Raw genomic sequence first — 18,472 nt, forward strand, 5'->3', positions numbered from 1 at the left:
CTTGTCCGTGATTAACTTCCCTGCATGAGCTCATCTGGTTTGCATCACAGTCCTATCAGGTGGGTGTCATGATTGTCCCCATTTTATAGTCATGGCCACTGAGGCTCAAAGAGAGGCTGAGCTCTGCAGGTCCCAAGTAATGGTGGTGCCAGGCAGATCCCCTCTGTGGTGAGCAGAGCTGAAAGGCTGGGGTCCCTGTGTCCAAGTTGAGTGGGGAGAGTTTATGAAGCCCAGGAAACTGCAGACTGGACTTGGGGATGGAGATTTAAAGATGCATCTGATTCAGAGAACAGATTGGTGGTTAACAGTGAGGCACCGGGTTGGGGGTGGGCAGAAAGTGTGGAGGGTCAACTGTATGGTGATAGATGGTAACCGGACCTTCAGCGGGGACTATTCTGTAACATACACCGATGTGGAGCTATAATGTCCTACACCTGAAACTTACATGTTATTCACTGTTTTGTTCTTATTTAGTCACTCAGTCGTGTCCGACCCTTTGCGACCCCATGAACTATAGCCCAGGCTCCTCTGTCCATGGGATTCTCCTGGCAGGAATACTAGAGTGGGTTGCCATGCCTTCCTCCAGGGCATCTTCCCAACCCAGGGATCAAACCTGCGTCTCCTACATTGGCAGGCGGATTCTTTACCTCTGAGCTACCAGGAAGGCCATACACTATTTTACTTCAGTTAAATATGCATCAGTGAATGTGAAGGCCGCTGTGTATGACCTCAGAGGGAAGCTCCGCTCCCTTCAGGCTCCCCAGTCCCTCCGCCTCCCCCTCCTCTGCCTGGGCCCCGCCCCCTGAGGCTACCTCCCCGGGCCCCCTGGGGAAATCATGGCAGGCGTCTTCAAACCTGCGCGGGAGGGAAGCTTTCCTCTCTGACATCTCCAGAGGACTTAAATGTCAGCAGGTGTGCGGCCTGTCTGTGGGCGGGCAGGCAGGGGCAGGGCCAGGCCAGGGGGCCGCTGGAGCTCCCGCCCCATGACATTTCCCAGCCCTCCCGCCCCTTTCAGCCGCCGAGCAGGACTCCCTAAATGAAAGATGCTTCACAAGCTCTGAACTCCGGCCTGGTATTTTCCAGCTCCTCTCGGAAATGCCAAGTCTTTAAAATGATTTACTGTCACGCAGTCAGATGGGGAGACGGGAGACTTGGAAATGGTCTGAGGGAAGACCGGGTGCTGGGCTCAGGCAGGGGGCCTGGGTCTTGGGGGTGGCCAGCTGTGGGGCCATCGGGGAGCCCCACAGCTGCTCTGGGCCTCGGTCTCCACTTCCCCCGCATGGAATTGAGACAAAGATGTTTCTGAAAGTACTGTGTGAAGGAGAGTGTGTGGTGAAGGCTGTTCACTGGGCTGGGGCCAGGAAACAGGAGAGTGGGATACTCCAGCAGGGCCCGTCAGTCCCGGGTGGGAGGCCCCTTTCTGCTCTGCAAGCCATCTGCTCCCTTTGGGGCTTCAGGACTGAGCCTCGAGCACTCCAGGGTGTTCTCTGAAGCTCTGTGGCCTGGAGATTCTCTGTAGCTGGAAACCCACCAGGGAGCAAGAAGCCCCTGTGAAGACAGTCGTGATGATAGAAATAATAACAGCAGCCAATCAGCTCAGTGTCTGCTGTGCCAGGCACTGTCCTAAGCACTCCACACATCATGACTCACACCTACGACCACACTGCTGTTGTGTCCATTGTGCCGTAGGCCCTGCGGCACAGAGAGGTTCAGTAGCTGGTCTAAGATCACACCGCTGAAAAGTGCTTAGGTTTCAAAGTCACTTATGTCTGGCTCCTAAGGGTCTTAGAGTTGTGGCCCCTGTCACTGAAAAACCCACGCCAGTCTCTGGCTACTGGGCTGGAGGCCTGCAGAGGTAGGAGGCTCAGGGGGTGGGGTGTGAGGCCTCCACGCTCCCCCAAGAACAAGGTGATGACTGTGCAAGCCAGCCAGGCCTCGCTCAGGGCATGGGACAATCAGACTTCCTCCACAGTTTTGAGGGGTTGCATGAGAAGGAACCTTCATGGTCCTCTTCTACCAAAACAACTGACACCGGAGTCTCTTCTAGGTGTGAAGGAACCAATGCCAAGGAATTAACCACTCCCTCACAGGGACTATGACATGGTTTGCCAGGCGAGGAAACTGACACTCAGGAATGTCCAGGAGTTTGTATAAAACCACACAGCTGGGAAGAGACAGAGACAAGCCTCTGATATCAGACTCTAAACACATATGCCGTTTAGTGTCATTCTAAAACCTGGAGAATCCCATGGACAGAGGAGCCTGGTGGGCTACAGTCCATGGGGTCGCAAAGAGTCGGACACAACTGAGTGACTTCACACGCACAAAACACAGGAGGTGTTACTGCCCTAGTCCCAAGCAGTAATGGTGAACTGGGATCTCTAGGGGAGCAGTCCTGTCTGCTGAGTGGTGAATTTCTTTGTTATTTATCCTCATTGTGCTGCCTTCCTTTGCATATGGGATTACATTCACTAATGGAATGCCCTGATTGACGTTTCCCTAGGTGGTGAGCTCTGTGCATGCCGTTGCCTGTTTGGTTTAACCCCGTTGGATCCCCAGCACAGGCTCAGTGCTGGCCACTCAGCAGACCCACATACATAGTGAATAAATGAACTGAATGAACTCTCAAGCCAGTCTGCTTCATTCCTGGTTCACTGTGATGGCTACAAAGACGTGGTCTATGCGAAGCCCTCCTAGGAGGCTTCTCCTAACTGCGCTTGACACTGCCCTGCACAGGTTGCTCCTTCTGGCCCAGGGATCTCACCCCTACACGCCTAGATCTCACCCCTATATGCCTTCCTCACCTACCATTACTGGGACTTGACTCTGCCCAGTCTTGGACTATGTGCTTTGCTTACAGGTTTTCACACTAGTTTTCCAACAATGCGTTGAGGCAGGGACTCTTTCTATACCTATTTTATAGTGGAGGAGACTGAGGATCAAAGAGTTAATCATCTTCCCCAAAGTCACACAGCTTGTTGTCATGGAGCCAGGGTACAAACCCAGGCCTGGGTGTCCCCACCTGTAAAATGGGAACAATAAACTCTGCATTTGTAAGGACGACCGTGATGGAGCGTCTGAAAGGAAACGTGGGCACTGTGCGTCTCCATGGTCATCCTCTCGGCAGCAGGACATGTTCTCTGGTGTTTTGAATCGGATGGGACTTCTTCACAGTTGCCATGGTGCCAGGAGAGCCAGGTCCCACTAGGGACCGCAGGCTGATGGGCCCGTGGTGTGAAGAGGAGTTTGTGGGGCTGATTACGAGTTACTGAGCTGCCTCTGCCCTCAGCACTAAGCCTTCTCCACATGACGCCTCATTTTGTCCTCACAGCATCTGCACGAGACGGGCACGCTTCATACCCGCCTCAGCAAGGTACTCTAGCTTGCCTGAGGTCACACAGCTGGAGGCAAAGACGCTCAGCTGTTTAAAACCCAGGCTCTGTCCTGCTGACAATGCCGCCCACCCACTGAGCACCTACTATGTGCCAAGGACGCAGCCTCTCTGCCACTTTGTAAGACTGGTCCCTGCTGAGCCCGTTTGCACCTGAGGAAACAAGCTCTGGCCCAAGTTCACATGGACTGGACTCCCAAACTTGGGCCCTTGACTGCTCTGTGGCCCCCAGGAGATGGTCCTGGTGGGGGTGGGTGCAGGGGCCACTCACCTCCTTGATGAAGTTCATGAAGCGGCCGCCGAAGCGCCAGGCCTTGTGCCGGTGGCACTGCAGGGAGTTCACGGTCATCTGCGGTGCCCGCTGGTAGCACACAGACACGATGTGGACGGCATCGTACAGCAAGGCCGCGTCCGTCTGGGGGGAGGCCCAGGGCTGCCTGAGAGTGGCTCGGGCCCTGAGAGTCCTCAGCCCACCCTTCCCTGTCTCCCTTTATCTCCCTCGCCAAAGGCATGGTGTCCTGGAGAGGGAAACGCCCTGACCTGGCTCCTGATGAGAGGCCGGGCTTGGGGTGTCTTTGCAGCTCTGCAGACACCTGACTCCCTCCCTCTGCAGCTCAGATCCTCTCTGCCAGGCCCTCCACCCCTGGGGTCTCTCTGTTGCCTGGTTCACCTTTCCAGCCTCCCCAGCTTCCTGCCCACCACAGCTGAAAGTCCTCCACGTCCAGGACATTATCCCCACTCTCTGTAACCATCTGTTTCTGTGCCTGCACTCCCACACTTGGGTGGGGGGAGGGGGGACTGCGTCTGATTCCTGAGTGTCCCCGGCCCCTGGCCTAAGGTCTAGCAGACACAGCTTAGGTCTTAAGAAGGGAAGTGGTGAGAGGGGAAAAAGAAACAGGGAGGAAGGAGAGAAGAAGGGAAGGAAGGAAGGGAGGGAGGGGAGCCCCTGGGTCTGGCGCACCCAGCGGCAGTACCATCATCACTCCGTCCAACAGGCCGGACTCTGCCCGGGGAGCCGCCTGCAGCCGCTCCATGGACCACTTCTCCACGATGGCCGAGACGTGAGGGTTGTCCACGTTGAGGATCCGGAATCCCGTCAGGTTCACGCCCGAGTAGCGGTAGGGCTCCAGGTCTAACGCGTAAAGATCCTTGACAGAGAGAGTTTCAATAAACAAAGATGTGACCCGGCTGTGAGCTCCAGCCCTACCTCCCACACTTCCTACTGGGGCCCCAGAGCAGCTCCCTGCTCTGCTCTCTGTAGCTCCCTGCAGAGTTCTGGGGAGGGAGGCTCAGGGCGGCTGGTGGAGCACTCACGGCAGCTCTGCACTTGGAGTCGGCCAGACCCGGCTGCCTGGTGGCTGACCCCACGGACTCACTGCCGGACCTCAGACACACGGCTCAGTCTGTTTCTTCATCTACAAAATGGGGATCGTGCCTCCTTTTATAGGCCCCAGTGAAGCAGTTCATATGAAATGCCCAGCCTGGAACAGCAAAGAAGCTTGATAATGGTCCTGACCGTCACTTCCTCTGATGGGGGAGGCCTCCTTTGGGAAGACAAAGGGCACTGGGTCTGGGCATCTCCAAGTTCCCAGAGGGAGGCTGAGGGAGGATTTTATCCTCCCAAAGAGGGTATTTTAAAATAGTCTCTTCTGAAAACAAATTTATGATTACCAAAGGGGAAGCGGGGGAGGGATAGATTAGGAGTTTGGGATTAACAGATACACACTGCTATATGTAAAACAGATAAGCAACAAGGATCTACGCACAGCACAGGGAACTGTGTTCATTGTCTTATAGTTTATAATGGAAAAGAATCTCAAAAAGGATAGATATATAGGTATATATGCATAACTGAGGGGGCTTCCCTGTGGCTCAGATGGTAAAGAATCTGCCTGTAACACAGGAGACCAGGGTTTGATCCCTGGCTCGGGAAGATCCCCTGGAGATCTCCAACCCACTCCAGTATTCTTCCCTGGAGAATTCTCTGGATAGAGGAGCCTGATGGGTCCATGGGGTCACAGGGTCTGACACGACTGAGTGATTCACACACACACACACACACACACACACACACACACACACACACACGCACACACACACGCATTGACTGAATCATCTGTTGTACACCTGAAATTTATACAATGTTGTAAATTAACCTTACTTCAATAAAAAGAATTAAAATTGACTCTTGTGCCTGGGACTGAAGGAGTATAGGGCCCTCTTCTCTCTCCTCAACCCCATATCACCAGCCAGGCCCCCTGACACCCTGCATCCTAGGAGCAGTCAGCCTGTTGGCCAGGTCACACCCAGTTTGGTGCACGGGTCTAAAAGCCGGGAAGACAGGTCTTAATGCATGGGGGCAACCTAGCTTCAGCTCTGGGACATCGTGAGCTGGTGAGGGGAGGGGGCAGGGGGGGAAAAAGGGGGTTGGCTGCAGAGGGAGGAGCCAGATGCTAGGCTGAGAAGGGATGTCAGGAGGTGGGTGCTGTGGGGAGCTCAGCTCAGCCCCCTGAGATGACCTCGAGGGGTGATGGGGGTAGTGAGAGGGAGGTCCAAGAGGAAGGGGATTTGTGTGTACATATAGCTAATTCATGTTGTTGTACAACTGAAACTAACACAACATTGTAAAGCAGTTATCCTCCAATTTAAAAAAGAAAAAGGAGAAAAGAAAGAAAAACTTCCTAAACTTGGAGACCAGCATGTCCTTCCAACGTCTCGTGGACACATTGCTCACCAGGCCCTCCTGGGACTGTGCGATTCTCTGGGAGAATTCACCTGGGTTTGACTGCACTGTCAGCCGCTGGTTAAAGGCCCAGATTCTGAGTTAATGTGTAGACTTTTGCCCATAGAAAAGATAATCCTCAAGCTGGTGGTTTTATTGCCCTGTAGGACATTAATCCATTTTGTACCTAATTTAGCTGACTTATATGATGTTCCCCCTACACCAAATACCTATACATACTCAATCCTTCAAATGCTCTTTGAGCCAGCATTGTCGTCCTACTGGTTCCTTTGTTCATGAGCTGAATACATCTTTGACTCCTGTTCATTCTATATTCGCATAAGAGTCACGTTACTTTTTGAAACATATACGCTGATAATCTAGATGGGCCTCATCCCACTAGTAGGAAAATGAGTCTTAAGGTCTTAGTCTGAGGTCCTCCTCATCTATCGTCTGCTTTTTTCCGCACTCTCCTCCCATCCAGCTGCCTTCCACTGTTCCCCTCCCTCCTCCGCTCTCACCCTGGACCCTCGCAGCCTGGCCCATCATCTTTCCCAGGTCCCTCAACTCAGTCAGTCCGTCCAACGCTGGGTCAGAATGGTCCATGGCTGCAGTCGTCAGGAGAAACATCTGGCCCCATCACAGTCCCAGCTTCAGTTAAATCCATGATGGGTCATGGAAAGATAATGAGGGATAAACCTGGAGCCCACAGAGCAGCTCTTTTGCACTGCGCTTCTCCTCTGGCCTCTGAGATGTTCCTAATTCACGCGGAACTCCTCCTGTAATTCTGATTGGCCTCCTTCTGAAATACACAGTATTGGTTTCCTCTTTAAGAGTATAGGGATTAGGGGAGAGGCTGGGGGCAGTTTTGAGCCCAGGAAAGAAAGTTGAGTCCCAGCCTTGCTCAAATGGGGCCCTGGTTCAAGACCAGGATTCGGGAGGGGTGAGGGGCTGGGCGGAAATAGATGGAGGAGTCCCCGTGGAATTGGCCAGAGGGTGTCTGTGTGGCCCCAGTCTCAGTGGGGAGTGAGTGGGGTGGGCACTGTGCTCAGCCCTTCAAGTGGAGCGTGTCATCTGATTCTCTTGATCCCCTGTAAAGTAAGTGTTCAATCGCATTCCCTTTTTGCAGAGGAAACAAGGACCAGAGGGGTGACGTGGCTTGCCTAAGGTCACAGAGCTCACGGAAGCAGTGCAGAAATTGTTCCCAGGTCCAGCTCAGTGGGGTGTTGGAGCTGGCTCCCATCGGCTTGTAAGAGCTAATCATCAACACTTCCCGACTCTACGTTCAGTGACATTCGTTGGTAGCTTGACATTGGCCACGGCGGGAGAGTTCACACCATGAAGACTGGCAAGCACTACGAATCTGGGTTTTCCCCCAGATAGCTGGATAGCTATCTGGATAGCTGGTTGTATACATTTACTAGTACACAGTGTCTGTTCTATTTAAAACTTCCTGTGTTTATGTCCCCAGTGGTTGTCAAACACAAGATACACATCAGAATTGCTTTTGGAGAACTTGTTTTGGAAAGTATGGGCCATTGAGAATGTGGGGTGGGGTTGCAATCCGTGTTTTGAGAAGTCGCTCATCTAAGCTGTTACTCCTGACCGGGAAACACACAGAGACGGCTCTGGGCTTAGACGCGGAGACCTGTGGAATCAGAGATGGAGAGCAAGGCAGGGGACACACAGGAAAGAGGCCTCTCTTCCCACAGCTGCTCCCTGAGAGCAGTTCACTGGGCAGCCCCCAGGTGATGGTTACGAGCACAGATTGTGAGGCCAGGCCATCTACTCTCCTTACTTCACCTGCTTCATCTGCAAAATGGGTATGAAAATAGTACCTGCCATATAGGGCCATCCTGAAGAAGAAATGGGTTAATAGACATACTTAGAACGTGTCTGGTGCATGGTAGACATCACAGAAGTGCTGATAAATATTCATATTCTGCCTTCTCTGGCAGCAGGTTGTGACAGCTAATTGACTTGCCCCCCAGGACACGACTGGGTTCTTGGAGGAGAGGAGCAGACCTGAGTTGCATCCTTCCTGCCTTACCCCTCTTGGCAATATAAAAACAATTACATTGAACTAACATTCACTGAACACCTACAAACCTCAGAACAGTTTCTAAGTGCCTTATGTACACTAACTCACTAAATGTACATTTCCGCCTTACAAGAAAGGTGCTATTATTGCTCCATTTTAGAGGAAGGAACTCAGTCACAGAGAGGTTAGGTCTTTTGCTCACAGCTGTACACTTGGGAGCAACAGTGTCAAACCCAGGCTGCCAGCTCCCAAGCCCTCCCTCTGTCCCATGACCAGCCCTCAGTTCCCACCCACTGGATGTTCCAGTCACCCTCTACATGGCATTCAGACGGGTCTTTCTGAAGAATAAACCCAACCCTGCTACTCCCCTGCTTGGTGTGTTTCAATGGATCCTACTTGCTTCTCAGAATAAAGCACAAATTCCTTAGTGTAGTTTGCGAGGCTCTCCACCCCTCCAGCCTCACTTTTCTTCCCACTCCCTCTCAGTTTTTTGCCCCAGGAGCACCAAACCATTTTCGTCTCCCTTCCCCATTCCTCGTGGCCCCTTTCCCCATCATGCAGCTTCCCTGTGCCAGTGTCTTTGTGTGTGCTCTCTCTATCTCTGGGCTGGAACGTCTGTCTTCTCAGCTCTTCTTGGGTGGGTTCACCCTGAGATTCAGCTCAAGTGTCACCTCTTCTGTGAAGCCTCCCCTGACTGCTACTCTAGACACACATGATCGGGTGGGTCAAAGGTGCTTCTGCTCTTATCTTGGGACATTTTGGCTTTCATCCCACTCATGATAACTCTCTATGTCTGCATCTGTCTCCCCTACAAGCTCCCATACCAAATACTCCCATCAATCAAAGTGGATAGAAGGATCAGCTAGCTGGGTAGCTTTCTGGGAAGTGCCTGGAAATGAGAAAGTAGAATTTCATAACCTCCTCTCAGAGGGAGCTTTCTATGGGGCTAGAAGTTAGGAGTGATTTGGTAAATTGCCTGGGGTGGTGGATGAGCCCCTCAAGGGACTGCTTTGGAAATAACAGATCTTCCCTAAACTGCCTTTGAAGAAGGTGGGTCTGGGGAGATGGAGGGATTTTGCTTTGTAGAGTGGTGAATGCAAGTTTGGGGCCAGAGCTGAATTGCCTGGGACACAGAAGAGAAGCTGAGCTCTGCCCCCAGGGGGCACCCTTCTCCCTCTTCCCCTGTAATAAGGCTCAGCCTCTTCTCCGATTCAGTGCTGATACCTAAAGCCTGAAAGATGCCCATCACGAGTCTACCTAGGGCCTCCCTGACTTGGCTCACCTCCCTGAGGACCAGAGGCCCTCTGGACTTGGTGCGGAGGGCAGCCTCTCTGGCTTTGGTGGGGCTCAGGTGCTGGCGATGTCAGCCCTTCCAGTTTCCAGATGCAGCGCTGGGTTGGCTGACACTCCCACAGTGGCTGTGGCCAATCACAGCCTGGGAGGGGGCATGATGGGGTGGCACTGCTGGGGGGGTCATCTTCATCCCTGTCACTCTGAGCCTGGGCTCAGCTGCAAAGTGTTGCAAGGCTTGTGGCACCAAGTGCCACCATCCCTGTGACATGAGGGCAGTGACAACGGGGAGCTGGAAAAGAGGCCTCTTTGTCTGGCTACAATTTTTTGTCCAAACTGCCCTGGGCTGAGACCCCATGTGCTGTACACAGTGAACTGTGCACAACCTTGCTGCTTGGCAAAAAGTTGCTGTTCTCCATGCCAAATGTTGACACATTGAATTCAGGATCGACGAGGGACCTTTTAGAAACATTCAGCATAACATAATAGACTAATTCATTAGCACCCCATGGGTCTGACTGGGTAGAAGCTGAAGCTCGGAAAACATCGCCTTAAGGAATGACAGATGAAAATATCTTTCCCATGATATAACTGTTATTGCCGGGAAGTGGCATTAATTGTGATTGCTTATCTATTAATTTATTATAATTCTTTTTTCACCTCCAGGCTTTTACCTACACATGACATGGACCAGGGGCTCAGCTGGGGCTGATTAACGTGGGGTTATCTGGGAATGGCTCAAAGCTGGCTGGCACAGATAATGGCAGCTGGGGTAATTAAAATGTCTTCTGCATGGGAGAAGCAAGTTTGGAGAATTATTTTGAGGCGAGGAATTGGTGACACATGGGTTTCCTAAAGCAAAGGAGATAAATGTCAAATGCCATTGCCCTCCCAAATCCAGCCACAACTGAACAATGAGCACCAAGAGGCAGAATCACGAGGTAGGCTCCTAAGCCAGTGGAGCTGGAAGGAGGGCCTTGGAACTGGAGCTGAAGCAGAATGCGGGGACCCGGGGAACATAGCTGATGCCCTGGCATGTGGGGAGCTGCTGGGAGATGCCCTGGTACCTGCCCCTCCAACACACATGCATATTCCACTGCAGAACTGTTTATCTTGCAGCAACTGTGTCTCTAGAAGGATCGGCTCTCCCTGGCCCTCAGAGAGGTGGGGGGAGGGAGGGCAGTGGGCTGGAAAAGAAGTCAGGAGCCAAGGTTTCTGTCGTTGATCTGCTGCGGGGCTCGGGGCAGCTCACTCAACCTCTCTGGTCCCAGGTTTCCCCATCAATCACAAACTGCCCTGTGGAAAGGAAAATCAGCAACGTGGAGAAAGGGCTTTAGAACCTGTCAAGTGTGGGTGCTGCAGGGATTTGTGGAGGCTTCCCCCCTCCCCCCCCATTAGTGTCAATCATATTATGCCTAGACCATCATGGCCTGCGGAATCTGAGCCTGAGCCAGCCAGAGGAGGCCAGGCAACACTGCATGAAGGCTCTTGCTACAAGCCTAGCAGAGGGCTTTGGAGTCAGACAGCCCCCAGCTGGTCAAATCCTTGCTCTTCCCCTTTCTTACTGAGTAGACTCTTTGAGTCTCAGTGTCTACTCTTTCGTAAAAGTCATACCTTCCTAGGAGAGTTGTTCTGAATTTTGGATGAAATGGGGTATGCTGAGCACATAAAAAATATAAGCAGGGTTATTTTATCAATCTGTTTAACTCTTACATAGTGCTAAACGCCACGCACTTTCCATAGAACTTTACTGGTGTCGACATACCTGCTTAATGCTTAGTGTTTACCAGTTCTACGAGGCAGTACTGTTGCTGTGGCCATTTTACGGATGGGGAATGAGGCACAGTGAAGTGAAGTAGCTTGCCCAAGTAAGTGGAAGAATCTCGATTCTAACCCAGGCAGACGGGCCCCAGAGTGCATGGTCTTCACTCTTGCTATGATGAGGATGCTGACTTCACCGATTATTTTCTGCTTCATGTTGTATTCATTCATTCAGGCATCGGTGAGCACCTACTGTATTCCAGGCTCTATTTGGTCACTGGAGATACAGGGGCAGTATCCTGGAGTCTAATATGCACAAAGGAAGCCCACCAGCTGGTGAACTTGTGCTGGATCCATCTCTAGACACCCCCCTCACCCCTCACCTAAGTGTCTAGCTCGGTACCCGGGACCTTGAGAGCGTATGTATACGGCTGCTGGATAGTGAGTGATGAGTGATTGAACGGAGGATATGTAAAAGCAGGGAAAGCAGGGACTTCCCTGGTGGTCAAGTGGTTGATACTCCACGCTTCCACTACAGGGTGTGTGGGTTTGATTCCTAGTTGAGAACTGAGATCTCACATGCTTCGAGGCAAAAGATTCCAACAACCCCCCAAGACAAACAAACAAAAAACCTAAAAACTTAGGGAAAGCAGACACTCTGTGAATAGGATACTGCCTCAGGATGCAAGGATACGTTGGCCCTGCCCTTCCCTCCGGGACCTCCAACCTTGACCCCGTGCCTGCTGCTGCTGCTAAGTCACTTCAGTCGTGTCCGACTCTGTGCGCCCCATAGACGGCAGCCCACCAGGCTCCCCCATCCCTGGGATTCTCCAGGCAAGAGTACTGGAGTGGGTTGTCATTTCCTTCTCCAATGCATGAAAGTGAAAAGTGAAAGTGAAGTCGCTCAGTTGTGTCTGACCCTCAGCGACCCCATGGACTGCAGCCTTCCAGGCTCCTCCGTCCAGGGGTTTTCTAGGCAAGAGCACTGGAGTGGGGTGCCATTGCCTTCTCCGTGACCCTGTGCCTGCAGTGCCATTAATGTGGGGAGCCACTCGTGTCACCAGGGTAGTACCTTCCCCAGAGACTTGCCTAGAAGGTCAGGTCAGACCATGGGGCTGAGAGTTCAAAGCTTCAGCTCCTTGAGGGGACACCCCTCTGGTCTTGGAATGAGGGCATGAGCCAGGTGGAGTTGCCTTTAATAGACTCTCTGGAGCCAGGATTGGGAGCAAGGCCCAGAGAGGGCTTAAACAGAGCTCCTGTGTGGACACAGTGGATGAGGGGGCAATACTCAGCGCTGGGGAATGAGATCTGTGGATTTTGTTCCTGCCACTTTGAAAGGGACTGCTCCGTGCCCCAGTCCTTCTGCGTGGTGGCCAAGTCTTAGATTCTGTGAATCCACTGCACTCTGCCTCCCACCGTCAGACCTCAGCTGACCAGCCAAGGGCGTCACCTCCCAGGGGGGCTGCTACAATCTGGCTGATGACTCTCCTGGGGGCTGTAGAAAATGTGGGGACGGCATTTATTTGTCATCAACCCTGGAAATCAATAAGTGGAGAAGGGATGCTAAACCCTGTATACTGGGCAGGATATTCCAGAAGAAACTGTCCAGCCCCAAATGCCTATATAGTGCCCTGACTGGTACCTGGCCAGTCCGAAATTTGACCTGGGGAAGGCAGATAACACTCAGAGAAAGAGATGCTGAAAAGTGGCAGAGACCAAATGGGCGGTCTGTTGGGATGTGACGATCCCAGGGCAGCTGAGATGAGCTGAAGTTTCCAGGGAACAGAGATCACAGGGAAGGAGCTGAGGCTGAGAGAGGAGGAGGGAGCAATGGGCAGAGAGAGGGGAATGGAGAAGCTTGGTTGAGTCTCAGGGCAGAGAGTTGGACCATAAACCCCATGATGTTCAGAGTTGCTCTGGATCCAGAACCACCCTCCATATCTGCTCTTAAGCCTCATAGTTCACTCCTGTGTTCCTAGTGACTTGAGGTTACTTGAGTGAGTTTTGCTGCTCTTTTGAGCCCAAAAGAAGCTAAATGTGGGATCTCAGGCCTAAATGTGTGCTGTGCTTAGTTGCTCAGTTATGTCCAACTCTTTGCATCCCCATGGGCTATAGCCTGCCAGACTCCTCTATCCATGGGGATTCTCCAGGCAGCAAGAAAAATACAGGGGATCTTCCCAACCCAGGGACTGAACCTTGGTCTCTCACATTGCAGGTGGATTCTTTACTGTCTGAGCCACCAAAGAAACCCCTGAGGCCTAAAGGCATCAGAATTATTCCCATTTTAAAGGCAAGGAAACTGAGGTCCAGGGAAGTTAAGCAATCTGCCCACGGGCACCGCCAAGAGGTGGTGGAACAGCAACTCTCACCCTTATCTGTGCCTCTGAGGCCTGCTCTCCCATCACTGTGCTGGACAGTAATGTGAAGCAGGGATGGGCATGGTCTGTAGGGAGGCCACGGCCACCGTGGGAGCTCTGCCTGCTCCTCCCTGGTATTTTCCTACGGGGACTCCAAGGCTCTGTTATAGCAACTCAGAGCAGCAAGGACTCAGGGAGGTGAGCCAGCAGGATGAAACTGTGGGAAGAATGTGTTGAGCTAGCACAGGGCTAGTGGGGACCTCTAAGGGTGCAGAGGTCTCAGCACCCAAGGAGCCCAGTGGGGGAATGCCAGGGCTGCCACACCTGCAGAGAGAGCCTGGGATCCCCGGAATGTGCACACCTTCCCAGACTTGCTCCTCTTCCCTGCTTCTGGCTTCAGATGGAATGTTGGGGATCTGACGGCATCATCCCCAGCCTCCGATGACTCTCCCAGGAGAGAAGCCAGCTTGGGTGAATAGAATTACCAAAGGGAACTGGGAAAGAAGATGCCTGGTCTCAGTCACCAGCTTCCAGAATCCCTTTCTCCCACCACGGCTCCTGGCAGGTGCCCCGATCTGAGCTCTGGATCAGGAGAGGGAGCATGGTGACTCAGACATGAGTACAAGGTATAGTGGCTGCGGGTGCAGAGAGGCAGTGTTGCGCTGGGAAATGCTTAATAACCAGCTCTCAGGGGATGGTAGGAAAGTGTCTTTTATTTGTAGCATCTGCCAGCTTCTATAGTATGAATACTCCTGCCATGACTAATTTCAAGCTACCTGAGTGATGTCATTGAATATGGAGTTGGAAAGAGATGACCACAATTGGCTCTGACAATCAACCAGTACATAAAGGAGTGTGGCTCAGATGGTGAAGAATCTGCCTGCAATGCAGGAGACCCTCCCTGGTTCGATCCCCGAGTCAGAAAGATCCCTTAGAGAAGGGAATGGTTACCCACTCCAGGATTCTTGCCTGGAATATCCCATGGACAGAGGAACCTGGCGGGTCACAGTCCGTGAGGTCGCAAAGAGTCAGACACGACTGAGCAACTGACACTTTGACTCGACCAGGGTGAACCTCGAAGAGCTAACCTGTCTTTGACCTTTGCTTATGCTGTTCCCTCTCTGTGGAATGTCATTGCTCTCTCTCCTTGGTGAATTCCCTCTGACCCTTCAAGGCCCGGTTCAAGCATCTTCTTTCCTATAAAGGCAGTCTGAAATTCCCCTCCTTCCACCAGCCCTGCGGCATCTGACGCCTCCTTCCACTATGCCCCACGGCAATCTGTCCAGGCATGTGACAGTACACGTCTGCCGAATGAGTTAGACGTACAGATGCAGACTGGACAGGATGGGAGTTCCTTGAGGGCGGGCCTCAGCATCAGGCATCCTGAGACACCTAGCCGAACACAGGCCCTGGGTAAGGAATGTTAGCCAGGTACTGGATGACTGAAGGAACACAGCTAGAGGCCTGAAGAGCTGCAGCAGCAAGTCTGATGTAGATTTCAGGAGATGGTTGCATCAACAGGATGGTTAAAGATGCTGTCACTTGCCCCAGACCTGGGCTGGACAGAAGAGTCTACCTGGGGCCCAGTGACATCTGAGGGCATCTGGCTCCAAGACAGGGTGGCTGGGAGTTGGTACCCCTTTGGCACAGGGATCTCTTTATTCTGCTGATCTCAGACCACAACTAATTATCCTAATGGGTTTAAATGGTCCTAAATGTTCTCATGGTTTGGAAAAGACCCATCTGGAGCCTGCAGGTGGGCTGGCCCGGCTGACGGTGAGTAGGCAGACTTAAGCGCGGATGCTGCAGGAATCCAAAGTGGCAGCTCCTATTGTTGCGTGAGGCCTGAGACCTGTGTGGAGGTGCGTGGGCCAGGGGCCAAGGGTCATTGTCCTAATAACAGTGCTTCACATGAGCCAGGCACTGCCCTCAGTGCATCAGTGCGTGAACCCGCTCAGTTCCTACAGCAGTCCTAGGAGGCAGGAGCCACGAGCGTGCCCATTTTGCAGAGGAAGAATTGACTTCTGCAAGGTCTCTCTGCCAGCAGACAGAGGGGCATGTGTTCACACTGGCAGGTTCTAAAGTCCCCACCTTCTCAAAGTGGGTGGGCCACAGAGACAGATTGCGCCCTTGTCTGGGGTTATGCCTACAGCCTTAGGAAGCAAGTCCCATCTGAATCTCTTGTAGCAACTGTCCCTCCCCGCCAGGCTGACCTTGTTCGGAGGGAGCCCCACCCTGACCCATGCCAGGACCTGAAGGTACGTTACCAGCGTGGTGAAGATGAAGTGGTAGTACTCGGTCATCATGCCCATGGCCATGGCCTGTGGGAGAGCAAAGCGTGAGCGCCCTGCAGGGAGCACCCAAGAAGCCCCTCCTCCTCTCCACCCTGGCATGGGGCCAGGCTGAGGCCGGGGCGTCACAGGCTGGCTGGCAGTGGGCTGGGGGAGGCTGGATGCTCAGAGTGGGATGTCCTGTGAGACCTTTTGACCATGACAGTGGCTGGCTGGCAGACAGCAGGGGACTTCACTCCGGAGCGTGCAGCAAAATCACAGGGGACACGCTCAAGTGCAGAATCTTGGGCCGCACTCTCTAAAGATGCCAAATTCTGCAGGGCCAGGTGGGGGCCAGGTGTCTGAGTTTTTAGGAAGCATCTCCAGGTCTGTGCACTCGGAGAAATGCTGATGGAATCCACTGAACACTGGGTTCTCTAGTGCCCTGACTCCACTCAGCTGAATCCACTGTCCTGGCTCTGGAAAGATGTCTGTGGGAGCCTGGACCCCACCAACCCAGCCAGACCTAAAGAGCAGGGTCTATCCTTGGCCTGAGGATCCCCAGTGGGAAGCAGTGAGACATCCCTGCTTCCCGGGTGCTGGCTGACCACACAGCGGGCCACGTGGCTGTGTGAATTATTATCACCCACCATCGTGAAGTCTGCATTTTATATTATGTAATTTATTAGAAGCCTCTATTCTATAGTACTAATGACCATAATGCATTTTCTACAGAGTTCTTCAGAATGCGGGCCCACATAGTGCTCAGGGGGAAATGTCACGAGGTCAAGTATACTTTGGAAATGGCTCTCATCTCTTCCCGGTCGTGGAGGGGATTCACAGCCTGCACTCGCAGGTGAGAGGCTGGAGCAGTCCTCGGGCTGCAGTCACGCTCACCTTGGCTTAGTTCAGTGTCAGGCTGAACACAGAATCTCCAGTTCTAGGGGTTTCCACGTCAGCAGACTAGGGAGTGAATTCTCACTTTCTGGCTGGGTGACCTCAGGCCCAGGACTTTCCCCTGGAGCCTCAGTTTCCCTGCTGGTAAATCAAGCAGGATAATCGCCCCACTTCCCAGGGGGTGTGTGTACACTGCACAGAGCCACTCCTCAGTGAACACAAGCAGTGGTGGTCTTTATTACTTGGTTCCACGTGCCTGAAAAAGGAGAGAGGTGCTGGGCGCCATGGGCCAGAGAATGAGGGTTAAGGGACTTGCGGGAGCTTTGTTTCTCTCACTTTGAGTTTAAAGCTGCGCCACATCCAGTGCTGACTGTGCCCTGGGCACGAGGATGAACTCCGTCCTTCACTGTCTCACCAAATCCTCCAGAACCAGATGAAGGAGGGATCGTTCACTCCATCTATAGAGCAGGGGATGACCCCGGGGCCACTCACTCTCAGGTACACCACGCCCCAGGGCAGGAACAGGATTCACGCCCTCAACTGAGTTTTTAGCTGCTGTGTGAAGGTGCCTGGTGAGAGGCTTCCTTGGGGAAGACACAGGCCGCTATTCCTTTTGGCACCCCTTGCAGGATTGGGCGGGGGCATCAGGCCTTGAATAGATTCCTGGCCCCAGCTCAGCAGCTCTCCCTCGGCATCCCTGCGTCCCCTACCTGCCACCTGCCTCTCCCGGAGTCATGTGTTAAGGCCCCACAGAATGCCTCCTCCAATCACCAGGGACGCTTTCTGAGACCACATAATTGCCTTTTACACAAAGCACTGGCTCGAATCAGAGTGGTTTTGGTTTCAGCCGCGACACCCCCAAAGGGGGCTGTGAGCGATTTCATTGTTGATTTCTTGGGTGGCTGGCAGAGCTCGGTCTGGTTCCCAGCACGCCACGCTGGGCTCATCCGGGAATGGAGGCGCGGCCAGGACTGCAAGCCACTCTCCTCCCCCACCGTCACTGCAGAGCTGAGCAGATGGGATGCGGAGCCTCGATAAACCTCCCAGTGATCGGAGACTGACACTGAGTGCCACAGGCTGCAGGGAATTAGTGGCTGGAGGAGGCAGTCTGGAGGCTGTTCCTGATACCCCCAGTTCTCTGTGCTTCCTCGAGTGTCCTGTGCTTCCTCAGTAGCCCCTGCCTCCCACTTGCATCAAGGTGATGTGGAAACTCAGCACCCTCTGTGCTCCAGGCCTGGCTGGGCAGCTGATCCATTGTCTCATCCCATCCTCACACCAAGTCGGAGTGTCAAGACCACTGCGCCCATTTTGCTCCTGGTGAAACTGAGGCTCATAGGGGTAAAGTGACCACCCAAGGTCATACAGCCAGAAAGAGGCAGACTAGGGATCAAACTCGGATCTGGCTGACGTCAGGCCTGTGTTTGGGAAATGGGGGTGGCTGGGAGAAATGGCAAGCAGATCCCAGCCTTCCCTCCCACTGGCCGGTGCCCACGCACCTGCTTGAGGATCTGGGCAGCCATGGTGTGGCTGCAGTCGAAGATAATGCGGAATTCCCGGCCTCGCTTCATCTCCTTGAGCAGCGGGCGCGAGTCGTCAGAGTCAAGGGGGAGCTGGCGGATCTTGAGGCGAATGTTGTACCTCGACGGGGCCATGATGAGCTCCTGCAGTCGGATGAGCCCTGAGAGGGCCCGGGGCACAAAAGACACACGTGAGCACATGGACACACAGCTGCAGACACCACAG

At 53.2% G+C, this 18,472-nt stretch overlaps 1 protein-coding gene across 3 annotated transcripts in view; it reads right to left on the reverse strand.

Annotated features, from left to right (window-relative positions):
• GRIK3 (glutamate ionotropic receptor kainate type subunit 3) overlaps positions 1 to 18,472 on the reverse strand; it is a 247,504-nt gene that overhangs the window by 64,419 nt on the left and 164,613 nt on the right. For all 3 annotated transcript variants that reach the window (XM_060399335.1, XM_004001807.5, XM_042245693.2), the window contains exons 4-7: positions 18,226 to 18,407; positions 15,830 to 15,883; positions 4,366 to 4,539; positions 3,663 to 3,806 (exon numbers count right to left, since the gene is read on the reverse strand). In XM_060399335.1, the coding sequence (XP_060255318.1) occupies positions 3,663 to 3,806; positions 4,366 to 4,539; positions 15,830 to 15,883; positions 18,226 to 18,407 (554 nt within the window). The remainder of the gene's footprint in view (positions 1 to 3,662; positions 3,807 to 4,365; positions 4,540 to 15,829; positions 15,884 to 18,225; positions 18,408 to 18,472) is intronic.

The sequence above is a fragment of the Ovis aries genome, chromosome 1 (genome assembly GCF_016772045.2).
Source record: "Ovis aries strain OAR_USU_Benz2616 breed Rambouillet chromosome 1, ARS-UI_Ramb_v3.0, whole genome shotgun sequence".
Lineage (NCBI taxonomy): Eukaryota > Metazoa > Chordata > Mammalia > Artiodactyla > Bovidae > Ovis > Ovis aries.